The 26435-nt window shown below is 56.3% G+C and overlaps 2 protein-coding genes across 4 annotated transcripts in view; both read left to right on the plus strand.

Annotated features, from left to right (window-relative positions):
• LOC308516057 (G-protein coupled receptor 157-like) overlaps positions 1-8773 on the plus strand; it is a 44569-nt gene extending 35796 nt beyond the window's left edge. For all 3 annotated transcript variants that reach the window (XM_081086810.1, XM_081086807.1, XM_081086808.1), the window contains 9 exons: positions 1121-1245; positions 3337-3489; positions 5393-5518; positions 5637-5824; positions 5955-6065; positions 6551-6652; positions 6867-6942; positions 7405-7532; positions 7627-8773. In XM_081086810.1, coding sequence (XP_080942936.1) covers positions 1121-1245; positions 3337-3489; positions 5393-5518; positions 5637-5824; positions 5955-6065; positions 6551-6652; positions 6867-6942; positions 7405-7532; positions 7627-8229 — 1612 coding nt within the window. In that variant the 3' untranslated portion in view covers positions 8230-8773. The remainder of the gene's footprint in view (positions 1-1120; positions 1246-3336; positions 3490-5392; positions 5519-5636; positions 5825-5954; positions 6066-6550; positions 6653-6866; positions 6943-7404; positions 7533-7626) is intronic.
• Positions 8774-14146: 5373 nt separating this feature from the next.
• SLC2A7 (solute carrier family 2 member 7) lies at positions 14147-25427 on the plus strand (the record flags this gene model as incomplete). The annotated part of the gene is made up of 12 exons (XM_081087710.1): positions 14147-14176; positions 15148-15246; positions 15337-15497; positions 17724-17848; positions 19286-19438; positions 20884-21009; positions 21415-21602; positions 21929-22039; positions 22903-23004; positions 23839-23914; positions 24717-24844; positions 25124-25427. The coding sequence occupies 12 exons, from the start codon at positions 14147-14149 to the stop codon at positions 25340-25342; spliced, it is 1518 nt and encodes a 505-aa protein (XP_080943836.1). The 3' UTR covers positions 25343-25427.
• Positions 25428-26435: the final 1008 nt, after the last annotated feature.

Genomic DNA, 26435 nt, shown 5'->3' on the forward strand with positions numbered 1-26435 from the left:
TAGACCTGGAATTTTGTTTTGTATATGGTGAGTGGTAAGAGACAGCTAATTTTTTTGCACCTAAAATCTGTATAATTTTGTTATCAGTCTCACCCCAATAAATTCAATAAAAAATAAAAATACAGTGACTACTGATAGGAAAGAACTAAAAAAAACCTAATTTTTTCCATGTGAAAGGGCCATTATTCTTAAATTTCTTATTCATGTCCCTTTCCTCTTCTGTGTTAATTTTGAAATCATTTTATCAAAATCCCTGAAAAAAATTCTCCTTGGCATTGCTTTCATGTTTGTCATAGATTTTTAGGAGACTTCACCTTTATCAGCTTACAGAAGTTCTATTTATAGGTTAATGCTGTTTTTTTAAATCATAATATCAAATTTTATGGACTTCTTTTGCAGCTTCAATTGATAATCTTATATTTTCCCCATTATAATCTTTTTTAAAAATATATTTTTTATTGATTTCAGAGAGGGAGGGAGGAGAGAGACACCAATGATAAGAGAAACATTAATCGGCTGCCTCCTGCACGCCCCCTACTGGGGATTGAGCCTGCAACCCAGGCAAGTGCCCTTGACCAGGATTGAACCTGGGTCCCTTAAATCCGCAGGCCAACACTCTACCCACTGAGCCAAACCAGCTAGAGTTCCAGTATAATCTTTAATATGGTATTTATATATGCCAAAGAATTCTAGCTGAGTCCTTTGGCATCTATGTTGATAAGTGAGGTTGGCTCATACTTTTCTTCTAATGTTCTTACCCAGTTGAGTTTTCAGATTATACCCAAATCATGACAGCCCATGATTGCAAAACCTTGTACTGTATTCCTGGATCCTGGATCCTGTTGTCACCAGGCACACACTTGGTGAACCTTAGACCAAATTGGTTTTTACTTTTGTTTTGTTTTTAATGTATTGATTTTAGAAAGAGGAAGGAGGGGGGAGAGAGAGTGAGAGAGAAAAACATTGATTTGTTGTTCCACTTATTGATGCATTCATTGGCTGCTGCTTGCATGTGCCTTGACTGGAGATGGGGCCCACAGCCTTGGTGTATCAGGACGATGCTCTAACCCCCGGAGCTGCCTGGCCAGGCCCGGCCTGGCTGACGTGCTGTCCTCCACAGGAAAGGGACCTTGCTGCTGAACAACGTCTTCTCCATCGTGCCCGCCATCTTGATGGGTTCCAGCGAAGCTGTCCACTCGTTTGAGATAATCATTCTCTCCAGGCTGCTGGTGGGCATCTGTGCAGGTAAGCCAGGTGGCACTGCCTGCTGAGCCGTGACTGACAACCATCCCCAGGAGGGAGGACAGGGGCCAACCTGGGGTCTCTGAGGCCAGACCACGCTGTCCCTCTGTGCTGTCATGAGGCAGGCTCCAGTGCGGACAGTAGGCGGCTCCCCCCCGATGTTTCCTGCGAAGCAAGCTGTTCTTTGAAAGACTGAGACACAGAATCTTAGGTTCCGGAGGGTCCTTCCACCCCAGTCCTTTATCTCGGTGTGTTCTCAACAGCAGGCGGGGACCAGCAAGAGGGAGGTGGCATCTGTTTAGAGAGCAATGTTTCTGTGTGTGTGTGTGTGTGTCTGTGTGTGTCTGTGTGTGTCTGTGTGTGTGTCTGTGTCTGTGTGTCTGTGTGTGTCTGTGTCTCTCTGTGTGTGTCTGTGTGTGTGTCTGTGTCTCTGTGTGTGTCTGTGTGTGTCTCTCTGTGTGTGTCTGTGTGTGTCTCTGTGTGTGTCTGTGTGTGTGTCTGTGTCTGTGTGTGTGTCTGTGTGTCTGTGTGTGTGATTAGTCCTCACCCAAGGATATTTTTCCATTGACTTTTAGAGAGAGTGGGAGGGGGAGAGAGAGAGCAAAACATCAGTGTGAGAGAGACACTAATTGGCTGCCTTCAACACAACCCCAGTGTGTGCCCTTGACCGCAATCGAACCTGGGATCCTTCAGTCTGAGGGTCGACGCTCTATCCACTGAGCCACACCGGCTCAGGCAGTGAGCAATGTTTTGTTTTTTGAATAGAGTCCACTGTGTCACTATCTTTTGAAACTTCGATTCCAATTATCTATCTGCGTACGAATGAGACCCGGGTTGCAATGTAAAATGTATTTTTGTAGCTTTTACTGTGGGTTGTGGCCAAAAAAGCTTGAGGAACAACCGAATGCATGAGTCCCTCTAACGCAGCGGTTCTCAACCTGTGGGTCGCGACCCCTTTGGGGGTTGAACGACCCTTTCACAGGGGTCGCCGAAGACCATCGGAAAACACATATATAATTACATATTGTTTTTGTGATTAATCACTATGCTTTAATTATGTTCAATTTGTAACCATGAAAATACATCCTACATATCAGATATTAACATTACAATTCATAACAGTAGCAAAATTACAGTTACAAAGTAGCAACGAAAATAATTTTATGGTTGGGGGTCACCACAACATGAGGAACTGTATTAAAGGGTCGCGGCATTAGGAAGGTTGAGAACCACTGCTCTAACGGAAGGAGTTAATGGCAGCAACCTCTCCACTTTTATAAAGAATTGAGAGTTTGCAAAGGGCTCATTTGGCTTCTATTTCACTCCCTCCCTCCATGCCCACCTGCTGGGCAGGGGAAGGGCCTGCCTGCGGCCTCTCCCCTTGGGAGCCCTGGAGCTGCTTTGCAAACCCCGCAGAGCTGGGCCCCCAGGCTGTTCTGCTGGTGGTGATGGGAAACCCCCTACAGCGGCTTCCAATGGAAGAGGGGTGGGGAGGGCCTGCGCTGGCCTCTCTGGAGCCCGTGCTCTCCCGTAGGCAGCGTCTGCCAGGCCGCTCCAGGTGAGTGAGGGGTAGAGTTAGGAGGCACCACTGCTGGGCCAGGCACCTGTAGGTGGGCACCCGAGGGTGAACGCCCTTACCCCCCCCCCCCCCCCCCGCCCCGGGCACCTCACTTATCTGCTCCACTTGCCAAGTAACTCTGTTTCTCCTTCCAAACACGGGGACAGGGACAGACAATTGGGCCGACGTCAGCGAACCCCTTACCTGAAGTTAACTGAGCACAGGGGAGACTCGGGGCTTTTCTTCTCCGAGACCAAGCCAGTTAGGGGGAGACCTGAAGCCAGGCTGGCTCATGCCTGCAGGTGACACCAGTCAAGAAAGTGAGGCCCCGGTCCATGAGCCTCTTTGGTCAGACTACTTTCTCCTTCCTCAAAGTTCAGAGGCCCAAGAATGAAAAGGGGTGTGTGCTTACTGGGCAGTTTTCTGAAAGTTTCGGCCCAATCACGTGACTGCTGAGTGGGAACAAGCGTGTGGAGGCCGCGGCCCGGCCCCGCCACACCAGTGCTTCCCGATCCTGTCGTTTCACCCTCCGCCAGGTCTGTCTTCCAACGTCGTCCCTATGTACCTGGGGGAGCTGTCCCCCAAGAACCTGAGGGGAGCCCTGGGGGTGGTGCCCCAGCTCTTCATCACCGTGGGCATCCTCGTGGCCCAGATCCTGGGCCTTCGGAGTCTCCTTGCAAACGAGAAAGGTAAGCGCGGCCGTCTCCGGGCCACAGCCCTCCCTCCGCTCGGTGGATGGGCATTCTGTGAGCTGGGCTTTTCTCTCTGCTTGGCTGGCTGTCCCTCTGGCCCCCACGCTGCCCTGGCCCCACAAGGTGCTGGTGACAGACTGGCTGACATGCTCTAGCCCAGTGGTCGGCAAACTCATTAGTCAACAGAGCCAATATCAACAATACAACAATTGAAATTTCTTTTGAGAGCCAAATTTTTTTAACTTAAACTATATAGGTAGGTACATTGTTATTAACTTAATTAGGGTACTCCTAAGGCTTAGGAAGAGCCATACTCAAGGGGCCAAAGAACCGCATGTGGCTCGCGAGCTGCAGTTTGCCGACCACGGCTCTAGCCCCTTAGCACCGGGGTGAGGCGGCCTGGAGGGAGCACGAAGCCGCCTGGCTTCCTCCTGGCCCGATGGGGCTGTCCATACCAGGGCCAAGGCAGTTAATGCTCCATTTTTGACTCTCTGTGGCAGGGCCCACCGGGTAGGCGACGGCGCCTGTGAGTCTGGCTTCCTTGCCAGTGCAGCGTAGAATCCACGTTGTGAACTCACCATGATTTGTGTTCCCATTCTACCACACGGGCTGGCATCGCTCCGGGTTTTATTCAACAGTCGGGGGTGCTCTGCCCATTCTAGTTTGTGTGCCCAGGTGGCCGGGCCTCCCCCTGAGCAGGTAGCGGGGTCAGAGCTGAGGGGCCCAGCAACCCCAGCTCCGCCGGCCTGTCCTCCAAGGACTCCACATGTCCACACGACGACCGTGGAGACTTCCCAGTTGTCCACATTCTCGCCAGCATTTGGGGTTGTCGGTTTTTCGCTTTGTCCACCTGGTAGGTGGGCACTGGCGGGTCATCACCACCCCTCTTGTACGCATCTGCAGGGTGTTAAGTGTCCTCCTGGGTGCTGGGGACACGGGGATGGGAAGGCCGCTCCCAGGAGAACCCATCCGTGCCGGGAGCCGGTCCATCCTTGCTGTTTCAAAGGACCTGGCATATATGGCATACTGTTCTTAATATGTTTGCTCCCCTTAGCGCTGTGTGTTTTAACCAAGGTCACCTCTCCGAGAAAGGTTGTTTCCCCAGGTAGGAATTTTTCCCTGAAGTCAGGGAGGGGATGCCTCTCCTAGAAAGGTTGTTTCCCCAGGTAGGAATTTTTCCCTGAAGTAAGGGAGGGGATGAAACTCCTTAACTAAGTGCCAGGCGGGTAGTTAATCACTACAAACAATCATGCTTAAGCTACATAATCTTTACTCCCTGGAATGGAGATAAGAAACGCCCTAACCTTTGTAATAGAGATTGATAGGATTGAATCAACTGGTATAAATACAGATGTAATAAGACAGCAAGACACAGAACTTAGGAGACAGAAAGAAGACAGCACCTACACAGAACCTACAGACAGAAGAACTTCGCTGGAGAGAACATGGCAAAAGATCCTGGACTGAACCTGACTACAGAAATTGGCAAGAGAACCTGACTAGAACCTGGTGACTGAACCTGGCTGGAGAACCTGGACAGAACCTGGCTGGAGAACCTAGCGAGGGAACATGGCTACAGAACCTGGCTGGAGAACCTGGAGAACCTGGCTGGAGAACCAAGCAAGAGACCATGGACACAGAACCTGGCTGGAGATCCTAAGCAGAACCTCTCTGGAGATCGAGACCAGAACTTGGCTGGAGATCCTGGCTAGGCTGCTGATCAACTGAACGCTGTCTCCGTGTCATTCCTTCTTCGCCGACTCCGTCTACACCTTTGGGGACCCCTGGACCCGCTGGGGTTGGACCCCGGCACATCCGGGTGATGGGGCAGAGTGGCCGGCTGGGTGCTGTGGGGGTGCTTGGCTGGGGCCTCTGAGAGTGGCGCCCATCCCCCTTGCAGGCTGGCCCATCCTCCTCGGGGTGACTGGGATCCCCGCGGCTCTGCAGCTCCTGCTGCTGCCCTTCTTCCCGGAGAGCCCCAGGTACCTGCTGGTTCAGAAGAAAAACCCCGAAGCGGCCAGGAAAGGTGAGGCTCTCTTGGAGGAGATGGGGGGCTGGGGTTGGGGAGGACAGGGCTGCAGCGTCTTTGCTCTGGGGAAGCCGTGGGCCCCCTCAGACGCTGCCCCACTGGTCCCCTCCCTCAGCCCTGAAAAGGCTGCGTGGATGGGACGACGTGGAAGACGAGATGGAGGAGATCCGGCTGGAGGCCGAGGCCGAGAAGGCTGCAGGCTTCATCTCCATAGTGAAGCTGTTCAGGATCAGGTCCCTGCGCTGGCAGCTCATCTCCATCATCGTCCTCATGGGCGGCCAGCAGCTCTCGGGAGTGAACGCGGTAGGGGGCGGCCTGGGACTGGGGTGGCCTAGGACTGGGGCGGCCTGGGGTGAGGGGACCTGGGGTAGGGCCGGGGGCTCTGGGCAGGCAGTGGCCTGGCCAGCCCACCAGCATCACGGTTGCCTTCCAGATCTACTACTACGCGGACGAGATCTACAAGGATGCGGGGGTGGCAGAAGATAACGTCCAGTATGTGACGGCGGGCACGGGGGCTGTCAACGTGGCGATAACCATTTTAGCCGTGAGTGTTCCCGGGAGCTGAGTGCCCTCGGCTGCCCAGGATGGAGGGCGCCTTGAGAGTGGGAGTCCTGGTCCAGGAAGCAGCCCTCCGTCCCTTCACATGTTGCCTCTGGGCTCTGCTCAGGTGACAGCCTGTCCCTTACGGGAGCTGGCCTATGGCTCTTCAAAGATGGAGACAACCCTGCCCTCAGCCCCAAAGCTCCCACTGTGCGAGTGGCGCTTCCTGGAGGCCACTGCCCGTGCCAGGGCCCCAACATGACGGAGCAAAGGGGACCCTTGGACTACGCAGGGCTGGGCCCACTGGACATTCAGGGACGCACCCCTGGGGCACACCATGCATGGGCTCCTCACGGTGCCCCTCAGAGGGGGTGTGCGCAATGGGCGGGCAAAGAGCTTCCTGCAAAGGCCGCTCCAGGCTGGGGTGTGTGTGTGTGGGGGGGGATCATGGCTCCTGAGCCCCCGCTTTTCCTGGCCCCTCCCCTCCAGGTGTTCGTGGTGGAGCTTTTGGGGAGGAGAATGCTACTGCTCCTGGGCTTCTCCATCTGCTGCTCTGCCTGCTGCGTGCTCACGGCCGCTCTGGTTCTGCAGGTGAGAGGGTGCGGCCCCCACGCCCCGCCTCCGGCAGCCCACTGCCCACTTCCAGTGGCAAGAGGTGGCACCTCCTGTTGAAGGAGGAGCTTGGTGCCATCCTTGCTCGGCCTGGGCAGAGCAGCCGGCCCTCTGGGAGCTGAGATTCCTGGCGCTCCCTGTCCCAGGCTGTCTCTGCGCTGCCCTGTGTGACCCAACTCTGTTCCCCCCACAGACCACCATCTCCTGGATGCCTTACCTCAGCATCGGCTGTGTCCTCATCTACGTCATAGGACACGCCCTGGGGCCCAGTATGTACCCAGAGCTGGTTCTGCTTCTACTGCCCAGTCCCGCACCATCAGCCGTAGGAGCTCCCGGCTTGAGCTCCCTGGAGGGGATCTGGGGACCCCTGTTCCTGCTGCAGCGGGGTGTGGGCAGAGCCTACTTAGAGCAGAAACAGTAAAGCGGCCGTATAGGCTGAAACACGCTGCCCCAGGGGATTACACGCTGCCCCCCCCCCCCCCCCCCCGTGGGATTGGGGTTGAGAGCCTAACAGATGGTCAGCCCTTTGGGGACATGGTAGGATGTCACATACTGTGCTGAACTCTGGCTTCTGGCCTTCTCACCCTGCTGCTGCACCCCGAGTCCTGGAGACTCACCACGCCCACCCTGCACCATACCCCGAGGCCCCTGGCACCCAGCAGGGACTCCAGGACCCTCGGTGGGCGTGCTCTGCCTTCAGCGAGTGCAGCTCTTCCTCTTCCACCCCGCAGGTCCCATCCCCGCACTGATCATCACCGAGATCTTCCTGCAGTCCTCCCGGTCCTCGGCCTACATGGTGGGGGGCAGCGTCCACTGGCTCAGCAACTTCACGGTGGGCTTGCTCTTCCCCTTCATTCAGGTAAGTGTGACCTGGGGGCCCTGGGCCCCCGACATCCTCACGCAGGAAAGGGAGAACCTCTTCCAGAAAGTGAGCCTGGCTCCCCTTCCCGCAGGAGGGCCTCGGGCCCTACAGCTTCATCATTTTTGGTGGGGTGTGTTTTCTCACCACCGTCTTCGTGTTCCTGGTGATCCCCGAGACCAAGGGCAAGACATTCATGGAGATCAACCAGACCTTCGCCAAGAGGAATCATGTGTCCGAGGTGTACCCAGAAAATGAGGAGCTAAAGGAGATTCCGGAGGAACGCAAGAAACTTCCGGAGGAAATGGAACTTCCGGAGGAAACGGAACTTCCGGAGGAAACGGAACTTCCGGAGGAAACGGAACTTCCGGAGAAACGGAAGGAACTTCCGGGGGAGCAAAAGGAACTTCCGGGGGAGCAAAAGGAACTTCCGGAGAAGCTCAAGTCCGTCTCGGAGGAACTAAACTTCGTGTCGGAGGGACTAAAGGAACTTCCGGAGGAAGTGAAGTCCGCGTTGGAGGGACTAAAGGAACTTCCGGAGGAACTGAAGTCCGCGTCGGGGGGACTAAAGGAACTTCCGGCGAAACTGCAGTCCGTGTCGGAGGATCTAAGGGCAGTTTCAGAGGCGCTGAAGGCCGTGGCCGAGGAACGTCAGGAGGATCTAAAGGAGCTTCCGCCCTCCGCCTCAGAGCAGTAACTCGGGAGGAGGCGCCTGCTAAGTGGTCGACAGCCTGGAGCCCCCTTCTTGGGTTTTTTTTCTGAGTAACAGTTGTCTGTAAATATCCAGAACTAGGACAGTCCAGTGTGGGATGCAGGCCCCAAAGGGCTTCCGTGCAGTTACGAAAGCCAGACTGCCCCCTCCCCAGGCCCAAGTCACAGTGAGCAGCCGTCCTCCCGCCATGGCGGGGTTAGCCTTTGTGTGGCTCCTGTAACACCGGCTTTTAGGACAAAAAGCATTAGTGCGGCGGTGAGAGAGAAGGAATCCTTTCTCCAACCCCGTGGGTCTTCTGGGGGCCACGGGCCTGTGTTCAGAGCAGAATTCATCCTCTTGTCGGATCCACCTCCAGCATCACCGCTCCGGGAAAGTGTGCGGTCGCAAGCAACGATGTCCAGGAAGGTGGAGAGCAGGTCCCTACGGAGACTTGAACCAAGTCAGGGATTGTTAATCCTAAATTATACTGTTAGAGGACAGTGGAATTGCCTCTGAATACTCAATAAAACAAATGCGATCATTTTTCACCAAGATGTACTGCTTTTCTATGAGCAGGTGGGAGGAGGGGGGTAAACCCTGCTGCTGCAAGCAGTTTGACGGCACTGGAGTGTAAGCCCATTGAGAACACGGGTTTGTCCTGTTTTGTTGATCCCGGAGCCCCCACTGCCTGGAGCAGGCAGGAAGGAGGCACTCAGGCAGTATCTTCTGGAAGAGGAGGAGAAAGGAGAGATGAGGTGGTTGCAAAGTTGTGAGTTTTTAAATTTGAGATTGGGGAAGCCTCTGCATGTCTTCAGGTACATAGGGAACACCGAGAGGTCCTAAAGGTGAGATGGGGAGGGAGGGAGGGAAGTGGGTGTGCCCCCCACAGATGCAGCAGAGCTAGAAGCTTTGCATAGAGACCTGGGTGTGTGAAGAGGGCATGTGCAAGAAGATGGAGAAAACTTTGAGGCATGGGAAAGGAAAGTGGAGAGAACACCTACTGAATAGAAAATCTGGTATTGGGGGACGGGGGGCGGGCAAAAGCTCAGAACCAGGTGGGACAGAAGTGGGATTGGGCACAGCTTTTGTGGGGGGAGAATGATCAATTAAATAACCTATAAGAGTGTTGAAGACACAGACCAAGTAAATAGCAAAATGCTGGGGTTGAACCATCCTTGACCTTCTGCAGCAGGGATCTGCAGTGTGGAGGGGCCACAAAAACAGCCAAAGATGGAAGCTCTCAACTCTGGGGAGCAGTAAGGCTGGCGTGTGGGAAGACAAGGGACTGTGGTGTTATTCAGCTCAGGTTCCCTGCAACGTCTCATACACAGGAAAGCTGTGGAGTCCATGACTCTGGGGGTCTACCACCTGGGGTCAACCTTGGTTCTGCCACTTAGTAATTGCATATCTTGGCTAAAACTTTTCTGTATCTTCTGGCTTTTCTGTACCTCAGTTTCCTCTTCTGTTAAATGGGAGTAATAATAAATGTCTCACATGGTTGGTTATGAGACATCAATGATGTGTTTAGATCAGTGCCTGGGGTATATTAAACACTTATTTATTTTTTAATTAATTAATTTTTTTTAATTAAATCGTTGTTGTTGAAAGTGTTACATATGCCCTCCTTTTTCCTCCATTGACCCCTTTTAGCCCACCCCCACTGCCCTCCCCAGGCCTTCACCACCCTATTGTCTGTGTCCATGGGTTATGCATATATACATTTAAGTTCTTTGATCTCTTCCCACCTACCCACCCTCCCCCGTCTTCCCTCTGAAGTCTGTTCTATGCTTCCATGTGTCTGGATCTATTTTTGTTCATCAGTTTATTTTGTTCATTAGATTCCACATCTGAGTGATATCATGAAGCATTTAGTTAACTTTTAAGTGCTTGGGAATGAGCTTTGATTTTGAGGGCAAATAAACTCACAGGTAACATACAGTGAGAAACCTGTACTATACATGTATACCGAGATCTAACAACCAAGTAAATGGATGGCAGATGGAGGGAACCATCTCATTGTTGCAGTGGTAAGTTACAGATAAACCATGAGAGGTAGTTTAGAATGATCCACGTGGTATTAGAGTAGAGCTGGAGATATTGGTATGAGCTCATGGTCAGCTTCCTATAGACTCAGGTGGCTACATATGGGAGTATTTATAGATGTGTGCATTTACCCGGGTCAGTAAAATCCAACCAGAAGAGAAAGGGATGGGCCTGGTGCTATGGCTGCACTGAAGGAAGATGTGGAATTAGGAAAGACAAAAAGGATTTCTCCAGCTGGAGAAGATGCAGTTGGAAAGTGTAGGATGGCTATTCCAGGTGAGATGTGGTGTTTAGGGGAACTCCGGATTGGTCTGAAAGTGAAGCCAGAAAGATGTGGGAAGCTTACCTAGAATCTGTGGGTCCTTAGGAGCCAAATTAAGTGAGAACTTTGACCTCTAGATAATGCCAGTGTTTTCGTGACCTCTGAGTTTCAGAGCTGGCGTGGCCATAATGAAAACGAGGTGGAACTTGGGTAGGGCACCCAGTCGATAAGAAATAATGACGGCCCTGCAAAGCCAGCAGTGGTCAGGCCCAGCAGGGAGGAGGAATTTGAGAGAGACTGAGGAGGATGCAGTGACCACAAGGCCATCACAGGTGAGATGCCATTCGTTCAACCAATATTCCTGAGCACCTACTATGTGCCTGGCAGTGGATACAATGGATCTAACAGTCAAAAGCACATACCTAAGATCATTTCAGATAGCACTCGGGGCAAAGTGTTAGACAATGTCAGGCGAGAGTGGGTTTACTTTCAAAAGGGTGGTTGCAGGGAGGATGTTTGTACTGCCATGGTAAAGCCCTGAGACTGAAAAGCCACCCCTATAAGTGGAAGACAGGGGCCAGCCACTCCAGTCTGGTCATTAATAGGGTCTATTAAGGGGAATTCACATCCGAGGCATGTCCTGGTGGCTGCAATGTGAAATGACTTCCCGAGCTGCTTGGCAAGTGCCAACAAATTATATAGTCATGGGGGTGCGGGAGAGGTTTGAGTAGTCACGGGTGCTAGTCCGTGAATGCCACAGGTCTGGGAAGTGACGGGCTGGACCAGGTGAGAACAACGGCCTGTTCAGGGACCAGTGCAGAGCAGGAGATAAGGGAAGGGGGCTGGTGTATGGCCCGAATGAACATCAGTTATGATCACACAGCCTTGGGGTGGGGGTGGGGTGCAGGAAGCTGCCTCCCCCACTGGCCTAGGTCCACTTGTGGGTCCGGCAGCGGTCACCTCATGGAGCAGTCTCTTCTCCACAGAGGCCCTCCCCAAGGAGGTGGCGTTTCAGCTGAGACCTGGGGGAGGAGGTTTCAAGCAGAAGAAACAGCAGGTAGGAACTCGGTTTTGCCATCAGCTTGACTTTGTTGCTGTGGTTGACTCAGAGGAAGGCAGGCAAGACATCCAGAGGTGATCAGTGTTATCAAACTCCGAGCCTCATGGCCAGCCAGCCAGGCGGCGTGCCAGTGGGATGCAGAGCGCACTCCCTGGGAGCTGAAAGGCCTCCTGGACCAGCTCTCCGGGGTCTTTAGGAGCAAACAGAGAGAGCTATGGTCGCAGAATAATGCCCCGCCCCCCCCCCCCCCCCCGCACTATGTTATGTCACATGGCAAAGGGAATGGAAAGTGCAGGTGGTGTTAAGGTTGCTAATATGTAACTCGGAGATGGGAGATTACGCTGGATTATTCGAGCAACCACATTGAAGAGGGAGAAGCAGGAAGACAGCAGCACAAGAGAGACCCAAGAAAGACTCAGTCTCCGGTGCCGGCTTTGAAGACGGGGAAGGGACCACTAGCAAGGAAGGCAGGCAGCCTCCTGGAGCTGGAAAACGCAAGGGAATGGATTCCCCCTGCAGCCTCCAGGAAGGAACGCGGCTCTGCTGACACCCGATTGTAGCCCCGTGAGACCGGGTCACAGTCATGACCTCCAGAATTATAAGGTAATAGGCATGTGTTGTTGTAAGCCACTAAGTTTGTGATGGTTGTTACAGCAGCCACAGGAAACTCATACCCACCTTGGTATTGGGGAGTGGGGGAAGTGCTAACAAATACCTAAATATATGGAATGGCTTTGGCATTGGGCGCAGGGGAAGAGGCTGGGAGAGTTTTGAAGAGCGTGATAGAAAAAGCCTAGATTGCTTTGTACAGACTATTAATAGAGATATGAATGTCGACAGTTCACTGTTGACTGGGTGGCCAGGCTGTGCAGCCAAGGTTAAAGGGCAGGACAGTGCCACTTTGGGGGAGAGACCAGTGTATGATTCAAGGTCACTGAGAACGGACAGTTCACACACCTGGCTCTAGTGGTACAGCATGGACTTCCAGCAAAAGAGGAGAGAGAGGCCTGGCCTGTGGCTCAGCTGGTTGGAGCCATGTCCTGTGCACTGAAAGGCTGCCGGTTCGATTCCCAGTCAGGGCACATGCCCAATTTGCGGGCTCCATCCCCAGGAGAAGGCGTACAGGAGGCAGCTGATCAATGGTTCTCTCTCATCATTGATGTTTCTATCTCTCCCGTTCTCTTCCACTCTCTGAAATCAATAAGAACATATTTTTAAAAAGGAGAGAGGGCCTGCACAGAGCCTGTCCCTTGCAGTGTGTGGGTCCCCCACTGTGCAGCTGTGGTGGGCGGCGGTGTGGCTGCTCGCACTGTGAAGGGACCCTGGCTCCTCCCCAGGGGGCCTGAAGAGCAGAAGCCTGGGTGTGCCTGAGGCCCTCGCCTCACCTGCTTGAAGCAGAGCCCAGGAGCACATTGTCCCAGCCCAGGGCCCACTCTTCTGTGACAAAGCCAGCAGGGCGAGGGACACATGCCTTTCTTTCCTAACAGCCACTCCGCTGGCCGGGCCCCTGCAGCAACGAGGGCACCGCAGAGACCACATGGCACTTTGGAGCAGCGACGTAAACCCGTGCACCCCGAGAATCCTTCAGACGTGCGATAGCTGGCTATTTATTTAGTCAGGGGCGCGAACCTCTTCTCCCTTAGACCGTCAAATAACAAAATGCCAACAGCCAACACAACAAGAGCCACCCAGTGGGAACGAATCAAAGTTACACCAGAATAGACGTCAGAACGGCAAAACAAATGTATGGTGTGTGCAGAATGTTAGCAACTGGTTTCTGTGTGCCAGGCGATGAAGAGGTGGAACACCCTGCTTTAGAGAACCCCGAACTGTCAGGAGCAGATGGGTGGGAGCAATAAGGACCTCGCGTTCTTTCGCCGTGTGCTGCGCCCTCGGGCTGCCACCCACATGCCAACACATTGCGCCCAGGGCCCTGGTACGTCTCGCTTTGGTGACTTCGTGTAACGTTCATAATGCGCTGCCCCATTCTTACGTAATTTTCATTATGATCCTTTGATCATTATTCATATCCTTTGATCATAATTTCCTAATTAGCCTGTGATCGTTATTCAGTCGCTCCCTACTTCGTTTTTTCTCAGTAGAGGTAATTCTGAAACGAACACCTTTGTTGAATATGTTACTGACCTGTTTCATGCCGGTAGGTGTACTTGGGAATAATTACGTTGTCCGCCTGTAAAAGTATTTTGTTGGCTCTTTCCTCCAAACGGACAGTTAGTCCACGCGGGTGAGAGGAAGCACAGAGATCTAACAGGAGACGCGGCTGAGGCCCAGGCAGACTCCCAGTGCTGCTCACGGCTCGGGAGGGGCCAGTGGCAGGCACCCCCGTGGTACCTGGTGGAGGCAAAGACAAATCCATGCTTGTGTGAAACTTATCTTATCAGACGCCCAAGGAAAGTGCGCTCTGGGGAAAGCGGGCAGGGTCCGGAGGCCAAAGGGCAATCAGAACACCCAGGCCCCGCGGCGAATCGGCGGGTGCGGAACAGACCCGGGTGTCGCTCCGCTCAGAGGCAGAGCGCACCGCTTCTCACCTGAGCAGCATGGAGGTGCCCAGCCCACCCCGGGAGGGGGTAAGTGCCAGGCTAGGAAAGGCCCCTGTCACTGTCCCTTTCCCACCAGAAGAGGGGACCCGTGGAGGGAGGGGACGGCTTCTGAAATGCCTACAGTGGCAAGGACAGCACCGGGGATCAGTCAGCTGAATCCTGCACCCCACCCTTCTCCGCAGGCTGGATCCCAGGCCAGCAGGGCTGAGGTCTGCGGGCAGTCACGCAGCTGATGGTGGGGTGGAGTTAGGGGCGCAGTTAGCAGGCAAGCAGAGGGTGGAGCGTGGCCCAGGGCGGTGGCTCTGGACCGCTGGTCGCCTGGAGTCCCAGGAAGCACCGCCTCAGGCAGCCGCAGACCTGCCCCAAGTCTGCGCCCCCTGGGCTCTGGGGCAGTTCCCCGGAGCTGCCCCGGGTTCTGAGGTGGCCAGGGAAGTGGGATGTGGAGGCCCCAAGTGAAGGACAAGCCTCAGGCGCTCCAGCCCTCTGTCCCTGGCTCCCTCCACCTGGACACTCCTCCCCCAGGCCCAGGGCTCAGCCACTCAGGGCTCAGCTCCCAGGCCCTCCTCAGAGACCTGCCCTGACCCTGCTGAACACGCCCCCCGCTCCCTGCTTCTCCCCTGTTACCCTGTTGGTCCTCATAGCTTTATTGGTATTTGGTGTCTGTACATCCTTTTTCTATTTGGCCTCCCCGCTCCCTAGAATGTAAACTCCAGGAGGTCAGCAAGTGCTGGACCTTTTCCCAAAGCGTCCCCCACTCCATCCCGGGCCAGCACGTGGTGGAGGCTCAGCTTTGTCTTTAGGGAGGGAATGACTGTGTGCCAGGAACAGGAAACCATGCCATTCACGGTGCCCCCCACGTCTCAGAGCCCTGAAACCCCACTCCCAGCCAGCCACCGCCCCACCTTCCCTGGGCTGGTCCTGGGGTCCCCGACACCTGGCCCAGCTGGTGGGAGCCCACTTCTCAGGTTATGGAATTCATCTCCGCCTCATCTCCGCAGAGGCTGCAGCCCACGCTGGTGCTGGCCACCCTGAGCGCGGGCTTCGGCTCGGCCTTCCAGTACGGCTACAACATCGCCGTGGTCAACACGCCGCACAAGGTGGGCGCCGGGCACGGGGGCTGCCGCCCGCTCCATGTTCAATCACCAGTTGCCCAATCTTCTTGGCGACCATGGGGCAATGTCTTCCAGGTCTTGAAGTCATTTTATAACGACACCTACTATGCGCGACACGGGACGTCCATGGACGAGAAACACATGCTGCTCCTGTGGTCCTGCACCGTGTCCATGTTCCCCCTGGGCGGCCTGCTGGGCTCGCTGATGGCCGGCGGGCTGGTGGACAAGTGCGGCCGGTGAGCGGAGGGCGCGGTTCTCACTCGCGGGTCACGGGGAAGCCACGCTGTCTCTGGGTGGTCTGCACGAGGTGGGGGCTTGATGTGACCTTGAAAAGCCTCGTCCCCACGGTGCCACAGACCTTATGCCCTGAAGCCAGTCCCCGAGGTCCTTGCACGGGAGCAGCAGCCCCTCTGTCCCCAACCCCGCGGGCGAGGTACCGCCCTTGAGAGCAAAGTTCTGGAGGTGACTCCCCCTGGTGCCATGTCAGCACCTGCAGCAGGTGCTCCGTAAGTGCTTGCCGATCGGGTCTGACGCGCGGCCAGGTGACCCGAGGCCCCAGGTGTGACAGCTGCAGCCTCGCCCCGCGGCCTCACCTGGGCTGCTGGTCTGAGGCTGGGGCTCAGACTGAGTCACTCCACGTGCCCGTCCCGTGTCTTTGAGATGCACAGTGGCTCTTTGTCCTTTGCTGGGCTTGCCCGGGCTCCCTAATCTGGGTGCCTAAGCCCAGGAGCTGCAAAGAGGTGCCTCCCCAGATAAGGCAGGTGCCCAGGTCAAGGTTCCCAGGGAGGGAGAGTGAGCCAAGGCCTCAGGGTGAGGCACCGGGATGCCATCTGGCCACATCCCACTTGGAGGAATTCTCAATGACACTTGGACTTGATACGCCGAGACCAGCAGTTTTGGGGTGTGCGTGGAGCACCCTCTAAAGTAAAGAACTTTTAAAGAACTGTAGCCCTTCAGTTCCCACGCATGGGAGAAAATATCGGCGACTGAAAACCAGTTATGCGTTACAGCGGGACCCATAGAACCCCTTCTTCTAGGTACTTGATTGGCACTTGCCATGTGTCAGGCACGTGAATGAGGAAACATTCAGTATATTGTCCTTATGCCATATCCCAGGCTTTTGTGTAATCCAGACTGCGCTGTTCTCAGCTACACCAGTGGCTGGACTGTTCTAGAAGCCCAGGTTTGGCCTCCTCGCCTGGACCCCCCGTCACAGAACCTGGGAGCTCAGTGATGGTCTCCTCGCCCCCTCACCTTGCAGACAAGGACACAGACCGCTCTGGTGGAGCCGGCCTTGTCCCAGTGGGTTCCCAACCGCCCTGAGCAGGAGGGGTTGGGGGAGACCAGGCAGGGGGCGCTGTCCTCTCCGGTCTCGGGGCAGCTGATTCTTGGTTCTCAGTCTGGGCCCCGAGGGCAGCTTTCTCAGAGGAACAGCCGCCCCGGAGAGAAAAGGAGCCTGAGAAACCATCTCACACACCTGGGTGTCAAGCGCTGCCTCGTCGGGGATTTCCACTGGACTCTGTGGCTACCCCTCCAGAGGGGTTTCTGTGTTTCTGTTTAAAGATCCCCCCACCCCTGCTCCTGGCATTGTCCTCAAAGGCGGGCAGAGTGTGGGCAAATGTCAAAGGCGGGTGCAGCCAGCAGCCACCCCACAGCTGGGACCTCTCTTCCTGCCTCATCCTCCACTGGTGTCTCCTTTGGCAAAGCCCAACCCAGGTTGGGGGTACGGGCTGTCAAGGGAGCCATTGATGGAAGCCATCCAAGGGCACAGAGCACAGTCTGGGAGGGATGGTCCTGGGGGCAGGGCAGCATAGTCCCTTTTTCTAGATGCCCCCGCCCTCTCGTTCATAGACTCATGGGCTGGCAGCCTTGTCAGGGATCTGAGAGATCCTCTAGTCCAGTGGTTCTCAACCTGTGGGTCGCGACCCCTTTGGAAGTCGAACGACCCTTTCACAGGGGTCGCCTAAGACCATCGGAAAACACATATATAATTACATATTGTTTTTGTGATTAATCACTATGCTTTAATTATGTTCAATTTGTAACAATGAAATTGGGGGTCACCACAACATGGTTGAGAACCACTGCTCTAGTCTAACCCGGTGTCCCCGCCTGTTGTGGGAATCCCCTGTTCAGCATTCCTGAGGGTCCTCATCTAGTCTGGTCTCTGCCTGAATACCACCAGGGACAGGAAGCTCCCTGCCAGAGGCGGCAGCCACTCCTCGTCCCTTCTCTGCTGTCCGCAGTCGGCTCCGGCTGTTAGCACCCCCACCCGCCCCTGCTGGCCCCAGACCTTCCTTCCTGGGACTTTTGTCTCGGTCCCAGCTTCCCCGTCCTTCCCAGCCATCGGTCTTCTTGGGCACGTTCCCGCGCCACGGTACCAGCTGCCTGCAGAGTAGGAGTCGTGTCAGGACAGCCTCTGCGCCTCAGCCCCCGCCCCCTGGGCTCTGCTGTCCTTGCAGAAAGGGAACCCTGCTGATCAATAACATCTTCGCCATCGTCCCTGCCATCCTGATGGGAGTCAGCAAAGTGGCCAAGGCTTTTGAGCTGATCATCCTTTCCCGAGTGCTGCTGGGAGTCTGCGCAGGTACCTGGAGCGACTGCTGAAGCCCCAAGGCCACGCTTAGGATCACCCATGGGGGGGAAGCGTCTGGTGCCCAGCACAGGGGCCGAGGCTGGAAGCCGGGGAGATGAGGGTCCCCCTGGCCCTGCCCGGCCCGTGTCCCTTCTGGGGCACCCTCCTTCTCCTCTCCCAGTCCCTGCGAAGCTCATGCTCTCCCTCCCCCTCACTAACAAAAGCTACCAGGGCTTTAAAAATGCACGTTTGGGTGGTGAGCACACAATAGAGTATGCAGATGTCGTATCATAAGTTTATATGGCGTTATCACCAATGTTACCCCAATATATTTAATTTTAAAACTTTTTTTTAAAACGCCCACTTTTGCCTTGAAGTGTAAGTGACTGAAAGGCTTTACAGGTATTTTCTGAGGAGGATGCCCAGTGTGCACTGAGGGGGAGGGGCTGCGAGCCAAAGAAACAGAGTTCGGGGCCTCGCTCAGCACGGGAGCCAGGTTCCTCAACCACAGTGGTTTCTTCTGTGTGTGTGTGTGTGTGTGTGTGTGTTTTGTGTGTGTGTGTGTGTGTGTTTTTTAAGTGATACAAGTTACCTGTGCTTTAGAAGTCAGGAAATAGGTCAAAGCAAGAGAATCGTCCCAAAGTCCCACTATCCAGGGCCCCAGCTCTGCAACTAGGAAGGAGAGGACATTGGCATCATGCCCTGCAGGTGGCCCCGGGGTCGGAGGATTCTGGAAGGGTCCCCTCAGCAGTGCAAACTAAAGCAGCCCACAGGGCCGGTTCCGTCTCCTTGCGGGGAGGCGGGGCTTGTGCTGGGAGGCGAGGCTGTGAGGAGAGGCAGGGTCTTGTGGGGGCGGGGCTTTGAGGGGGGCGGGGCTGTGTGGGGAGGCAGGGTCTTGTGGGGGCGGGGCTTTGAGGGGGCGGAGCTGTGTGGGGAGGCAGGGTCATGTGGGGGCGGGGCTTTGAGGGGGCAGGGCTGTGTGGGGAGGCAGGGTCTTGTGGGGGCGGGGCTTTGAGGGGGGCAGGGCTGTATGGGGAGGCAGGGTCTTGTGGGGGCGGGGCTTTGCAGGGGGCGGGGCTGTGCGGGGAGGCAGGGTCTTGTTGGGGGCGGGGCTTTTCGGGGGGCGGGGCTGTGCGGGGAGGCAGGGTCTTGTTGGGGGCGGGGCTGTGCGGGGGGCGGGGCTGTGTGGGGAGGCAGGGTCTGGGGGGGCGGGGCTGTGTGGGGAGGCAGGGTCTTGTGGGGACGGGGCTTTGCGGGGGGCAGGGCTGTGTGGGGAGGCAGGGTCTTGTGGGGGCGGGGCTATGCAGGGGGCGGGGCTGTGCGAGCCACCTGTCAGTGGTGGACACCCAGGAGAAGCTGGGGGACTATGAGATGGAGCTGAATTACACCGAGTCCTGGGTCCGGGGCTGGGACTGCTCTTCTCCCTGATTTTTGTTTTGCTGGAACCAGGCATCTCCTACAGTGCCCTCCCCATGTACCTCGGAGAGCTGGCTCCCAAGAACCTCAGGGGCACTCTGGGAACAATGACCGAGGTTTTTGTCATCGTGGGAATCTTCCTAGCGCAGATCTTCAGCCTGCAGGCCGTCCTGGGCAATCCTACAGGTACCCAGGCTGTGCACGCCAAGGTCAAAGGGGACGAGGGAGGGGCCTGGGGGTCGTGTGGGGCCGTGGGCGCTGGGTCCAGTCCTTCGCTCAGCTGTGCCCATGTTATTGGTGGATCAAGCCCGTTGAGGCCGAGAGGTGGCCTCTGGGCTGCGCAGTGTGCAGCTTGGTGGACACAGGTGACCTTGATGAGGACAGTGGTGGTGAGTGATGGGGACAAATTGTGCTTGGGACTGGGAGGAGAGGACTGGGACAAGAGGCACACGCGCTCTTGGGGGTTCTGCTGGTGAAGGGGAGAGCTGGCGGGCCGCTGGATGGGGGAGTGAGCGGGAGGGGATGTTGTCCCCTGGGAAAAGTAACCACGCACTTGGCTGCTCACTGGCCCAGAAGCAGGAAGGCAGTGGGACCAGCTGCATGGGGCTGGCCATGGTCGCTGCCTGTGGGTGGGCATGGCCCTTGTAGACGTTTTCTGCTGGTTCCTTCCATCTTCTCAGTGGAAGAGGAGGCAGGGCCATTGCCTGAGAGTGGGTGGGAGGGGGTGGGCATGGTGGGAAGTTCGGCGAGAGAGAGGGGGGGACCACGTCTAGGCCGCGGGTGCAGTGGGGTCTGGTTTTGGTTTTCATTTTACACATTTCCCAGTCACGCATTCCTTAGTGGGTGGACTTACGTCCTTGTATTCCCCACGGTGCCTTGAAGGGACTCGGAGTGCAGGAGGTGCTCAGTGAAAGGTCTTTAGTATCAGCGATTCCCAGGCTGCCCGAGCAGCTGAACACTCGTCACAGGACGGGCCCTGAGTGGAGGCCACGCTGGCCGGCGGCTGCCCAGAGCCACCTGTACGCCTGGCTCGTGCGGTCTCTTGCAGCCCTCACCACCCTTGATGTGCTACTTTGTCATCATCATCATCATCATCATCATCATCGTATCGTAATCTTTACTGATGAGAGACCCGAGGCTTGGGAGGTTAAATAATTCCCAGTTTGCACCGTTGCTTGAGTCTCAGCACCGCCGCCTAACACAAACCTTCAGAAGGAGCTCAGATAGCCACTGGGCCCATCCCCGCTGGCCTAGCCTCCAGGGAGGTAGACTTATAAAATTAGAAACAACACCTGCCGTTCTTTTCTCTGGGCTCACGCGTTTAAGTCAAATACTGTTCCTAAGAAAAGCAATGCTCCTCCTGCAGAAGGAATTCATGCCATTTCTCTTTAAAATTATCATTATTTCCTCCATTGGTAAACGTGGAGCCCCTGTGTGGGTGGGTCGTGGGCAGCCACCTGGTGGCAGGAACTAGGTCCCTGCTGGCCTTGGCTCTCACCAAGGGCTGGAAGGTCGTGGGCGACTGACCTTGTAACAGGAGAGTCAGGCCCTGGGGAAGGTCAGCTGGAGGGCGCCAGAGCCCCAGGGACCCTGCGGGTCAGTGTCAAGTTCTGGGTGGTGGTCCTTTGCAGGCTGGCCCGTGCTCTTGGCACTCACGGGGGTCCCGGCGCTGCTGCAGCTCCTGTCTCTGCCCTTCTTCCCCGAGAGCCCGCGCTACACCCTCATCCAGAGAGGAGACGAGGACACGGCTCGACAAGGTACCGGGATGCAGGCTGCTGGGCGCCTCCCACACCCGCCAGAACGTCCCTCCATGGCACCCAGCGCTTGGGACAGGCGGTGGCCAGCGGGGAGAGGGGCCCCAGTGAGCAGGCGCCGGTGGGCTAGGAGGAGTCCGGGCAGCTCTGGGGTGAGGTCCAGGGGGGAGCACGGACACGGTCAGAGCCACGGCTGACCCGTGTTGGCTTGAGAGCCTGACCAGCGTGGGATGTGGTTGGGGTTGGGGACACCATCACATGATTGGGTCCTGGTTGGGGTCATGAGCACTCCGCACTGGGAGAATGGGGAGCCGGTGGCCAGAGGTGGGCTGAGCAGGTGGGCGGCTGCCCTCCTCCCCGAGCACAGGTGAGTGGGGTCAGCCACGGGGGCTGCTCCGCTCCCCGCAGCTCTGAGGAAACTGAGGGACTGGGCCGACGTGGAGGACGAGATCGAAGAGATGCGCGTGGAGGACCAGGCCGAGAGGGCCGAGGGCCGCCTGTCCGTGCTCAACCTGTTCACCTTCCGGCCGCTGCGGTGGCAGCTCATCTCCATCATCGTGCTCATGGCCGGCCAGCAGCTTTCCGGGATCAACGCGGTACATGGGGCCTCGCGGGGCGCGTGTGTGCCCGGCAGCCGTGTGGGCAGGGGATGGAGGGGTACAGGGGGGCTGAGATGAGTGATCGGCCCTGCAGGCCCGGCCAGGCTCTCCCTCAGAACTTCTGGTCCATTCGAAAGCCGCTGGATTCAATCAGACGGGCTGCATCCCGGTCTCCTAACGCCACATCCCAGCTCTTTTCCCAGCTGCCTCTCTCCTGTCCAAGGGGCCCTGGGCCTCCCAAACTGTTTGCTGTAGAGTCAGGAAAGGCAGGCCAGTGGCCGACCCCGTGGGCCGGTCCTCACAGCCCTGGGCTTCTGTTTCAGATCAACTACTACGCAGATATGATCTACGCATCCGCCGGCATATCGGCCGCTCACTCCCAGTATGTAACCGTGGGCGCCGGCGTGGTCAACATAGTCATGACCGGCGTTTCGGTGAGCGACCGGGAATACCCTTTCCACTGGGGGGGGGGAGGGGGGTGTCCCGGCAGGTGCCCCGGCAGGTGCCCCGCAGGCAGACAGGGACCCCACAGAGCCCACTGAGGTGCTGGTGACACCGGTCCCAGGTCACTGAGGGACACAGACTTGTCCGGGAAGCGGAGGAGGACATGCGTGGGGTGACTGGGGCTCGAGACGGGAGGTCAGACCCTGGCTGCTCACTGCCTGAATTGGAGCAGCAGGTGACAGGAGGGGCCATTGTAAAACGTAGGATTTATTATCGTTCAGGCAGGGGGCGGCCAGCATAGCAGTAGGTGATTGCCATTGGAAGGACAGTCTGTCACTCCTAGTTCCAAACTGTGTGAGGCGGGAGGGGCAGGCCAGGCCACTCAGGGCCACGCGGGGAGGCACCAGGGTCAGCCGGGAGGCGGAGGGAGCAGGGGAAGGCGGGCAAGAGCCTGCGTTGTGGTTTCTGTGGGAAGACAGGTGAGCAGGCTCAGGCCCCGCCCGTGTGAACAGTTTCAGGGGTTCTGGGACGCAGGGGCTGCCCGGGTTGTCTGGTACCTGCCCTGGGTGATCAGGACAGGGGGACAGCAGCCCTGGGTGTGAGCGCCCCCTGGAGGAGGAGGTCGGAGGTGCGGGCTCTGGATGGGTTAGTTTCACATGAAAGGCACATTCAGGGGCGATGCCGGCTCTCTAGAAACTGGCCAACCAACGTAGGAACAGTCCTTCCAGGGATCAGCAGGGCCCCAAGATGGCAAAGCATCAAATGCAGAAACTAGAAAATGTAGAAGGGGTGGTGGGCCAAGAGTTCCAGGCGCCCTGGGCCTGGAGGCTCCTCACGTCCTCCCTCCCCACAGGCGGGCACCGTGGAGTGGCTGGGCAGACGGCTCCTCCTGCTGGTCGGCTATGGCATCTGCGGCTCGGCCTGCCTGGTGCTGACGCTGGCGCTCCTCTTCCAGGTCTGGTTGCTTTCTGGGCACCGGGCACCCCCTCCCCACCCTCAGGACCCAGAGCCGCAGGCGGGTGGGAGGTCCCCGTAACAGACCGGCTCCAATAGACCAGGGTGGGTCTCAGCTGGTCTGGCTCCACACGCCTTAAATGCAAGTATTTTGTGTTGTTGTTTTTTTTGTTTTGTTTTGTTTTTTTAATCCTCGCCGGAGATTTTCCCATTGATTTTCTAGAGAGAGTGGAAGAGAGTGGTGACACAGTGACCTGTGCAGCTGGGTCGGTTGAAGTCTGTTCCCCTGGTTTTGTGCCGGCCATTGTCCTGGCTGTGGGGAGACGGTCCACCCACGCTCCTGGTCCCCGGGCTTCTAGAAGGGTCCTCTCAGCGAGCATGGAGTCCTGGCCCCAGTGCCATCCTGCTGATTGTCTCACCTGGGCTGTTGCTCGACCCCCCAGGGCCCCAGGGCCCTCCTGACCCGAGTTCAGGCTCTCGGTGCTGAGTCCACATCTCTATGTTTGAAACAATAATGTCCCGCTCACAGGCGTGTCATGGGGATTAATGGTTAACGTTGTGATGGGTGGGGAGTGAGTGAGCTCATGGCAGGCAGGTAGGGCTGGAGGGAGCCTCTGGGAGCTGGAATGCTGGCCAGCCCCTGGTTTCATCTTCCTCCCGCTCTTGCCCACGCACCCTCGAGGCCCTCCCACGTGGGTGAGCAGAAATCCAGGCTCCTCCCTGTGGCGGGAAGGCGCCTGGTGTGGTGGACTCACCTGCCCTGAGCTCTCCAAGGCCGCAGGCGGGTGGGAGGTCCCCGTAACAGACCGGCACCGACAGCCCTGCTCTCCCACAGAGCTCGGTCCATGGGCTGTCCTACCTCGGCGTCATCTGCGTCTTCTCCTACATCGCGGGACATTCCATTGGGCCCAGTGAGTACCCGCACCCCCTAGCCCTCCACAGATAGAGCCCTAGCTGGTTTGGCTCAGTAGATAGAGCATCAGCCTGCGGACTGAAGGGTCCCAGGTTCAATTCTGGTCAAGGGCACATGCCCGGGTTGCAGGCTCGATTCTCTATTGGAGGGCAGGCAGGAGGCAGCCAATCAATGATTCTCTCTCATCATTGATGTTTCTCTCTCTCGCCCTCTCCCTTCCTCTCTGAAATTAATAAAAATATATATATATTTTTAAAACCACAGATAGATATACAGTAAATAAGCAGATATACAGTGTACCTGTGGTGGTGAAACTTTATAAGGGATGATGATTAGGAAAAAATGGGTTTATAGATTGTAAACAAGTCTCCTTAATGACGAAAGGTGGAGAAACAGACCCCAGGCAAGGTGCCTGCAGCAGGGGCCTGCCATTCCCCAGACCTACCACAGGGGGCAGCACTTCCCAGGCACAAGCACTTGTTGAGCTCTGCTCCCCTTCATTGAGAATTTCAAAATGACACCAACACTGGGGAGAGTGGACTCGGTGTGACCTCGAGGGCCCCGAGGGAGGTTGTCCCCCCCGCCCCGCGCCACTGCAGCCCTGGTGCGCCCGGAGGAGCCAGCGGGGCAGGAAGCAGGGCGCTGGCTAGAGATGCCGGCTCCTCCCTGGCCATCTAGGACCCAGGAGGCCTGGGGCCTACAGTTCCATCGTGTTTGCCTGATCGGAGGGGCTGGGGCTGGGCGAGGGCCCCCCCCCCAGCCGGCTGCGCCCCACTGGCCCTGTGCTCTATGCCCTCGAGGTCCCGTCCCCTCTGTGGTGAGGACCGAGATCTTCCTGCAGTCCTCCCGGCCGGCCGCCTTCATGGTGGACGGGGCTGTGCACTGGCTCACCAACTTCATCGTGGGCTTCATGTTCCCGTCCGTCCAGGTGAGCAGGGGGTGGGCGGGGAGCAGGGTGGGTGGCCCCTTGCCCCCTCCCTGCCCCACCCTGCCCACCCCGAGGCAGAGAGCCTTTAGGAACCAAGCACAGGTTCCTTCCACTAAGAGCATCAGCTATTTCAGCACACGTGGTACCTTATTGGACAAACTTATTGGTCAACACAAAACTGGCCACCGGGGAACTCCCGGTGGCGCCCAGAGGCCTCCCCGGGAGCGGCCCTGTCCTCTCTTCCTCCGTTCCCTCCTGTTTTCTTGTCTCTCGGCCCAGGAGGCCATCGGGGCCTACAGTTTCATCATCTTTGCCGGAATCTGCCTCCTCACTGCCGTTTACATCTACGTGGTGATTCCTGAGACCAAGGGCCAGACTTTTGTGGAGATAAACCGGATTTTTGCCAAGAGAAACGGAGTGGAGATTCCAGAGCCGCGAGAAGAAACCACAGGTGTTGAGCCTCACGCGTCTCCGCCCGCGCAGGAGACTTTCTTCTGATGGCTCTGCAGGTGCCACGTCACAGTCGGAGGCCAGTCCCCGAGAAAGGGACGCCCCCAGGCCTCACGAGAGGGCCACAGCTCTGAGCTTTCTGCGCCCCCAGTGGCAACTGGAAGGCTTTGGAAAGATCAGTCCCTGGTTTGGTGGAGATGTGGTTAGCTTCCAGCTGTAATTACCGGGTGGTGTGACTCCGGAGAATGGGCAGGCCCTCCGCCTTGATTGGCAGGACTCAGTGCTCTGACTATGGATGTAGGGGTCGGAGACTCATGGAATGCTGCATGGATGTACTTTTATAAAGTAAAATGTTTCAAGTTCAGCTATTCATAGGGAGGCCTGAATTCCAATCAATGTATTGGCTAGAGAATGAAAGGAACTAGAGGCCAAGGCTCCGGATTCCGCTGCCTTCCGGGCAGCTTCCATTCACGCTCCGTGCTGTGGCTTGCCACGTATTCTGGTCAGCGTCACAGCCTGCCGGGGCAGCTGGGCAAGAGAGCTAACAGGTATTCTTGGGCCTGTTTAGAGAAACCCCTTCTCTGGGTGGGTCAGTTGACCTCTGCCTTGGAAACAGGAGAGCACTGTATCGAAAGATACAAAGTACCAAAACTCACTCAGTAGGAAATAGGCAGCCTGTGTAGTCCTACATCCACTAAAGAAATGGAATCTGTGGCTAAAAACCTTCCCACAAAGAAAACCCCGGGCCCAAATGGGTTCACTGGTGAATTCTACCAAACATTTAAGGAAGAAATAATACCAATTTGACACAAAGCCTTCCAGAAAATTAAAGAGGAAGGAATACTTCTGAATTCATTGTATGAAGAAGTCATCATTATTCTGATTCCAAAGCCAAACTAACGATGTTACAGGAAAACTACAGATTAACACCCCTCATGAACATAGATACAAAAATGATTAACCACATTTTAGCAAATAGAACACAATAATATAAGGATAATAATATATCCTGATCAAGTGGGGCTTATTCTAGGAATGCAAGGTTGGCTTAATCCTCCACAAATTTATCTATAGATTCAACACAATTAGAACCAAAATTGCAGCAGGCCTTTTTTGGGCAGGGAGGGTAGAAATTGACAAG

Source organism: Myotis nattereri (genome assembly GCF_964212035.1).
Source record: "Myotis nattereri genome assembly, chromosome: 3".
Taxonomy (NCBI): Eukaryota; Metazoa; Chordata; class Mammalia; order Chiroptera; family Vespertilionidae; genus Myotis; species Myotis nattereri.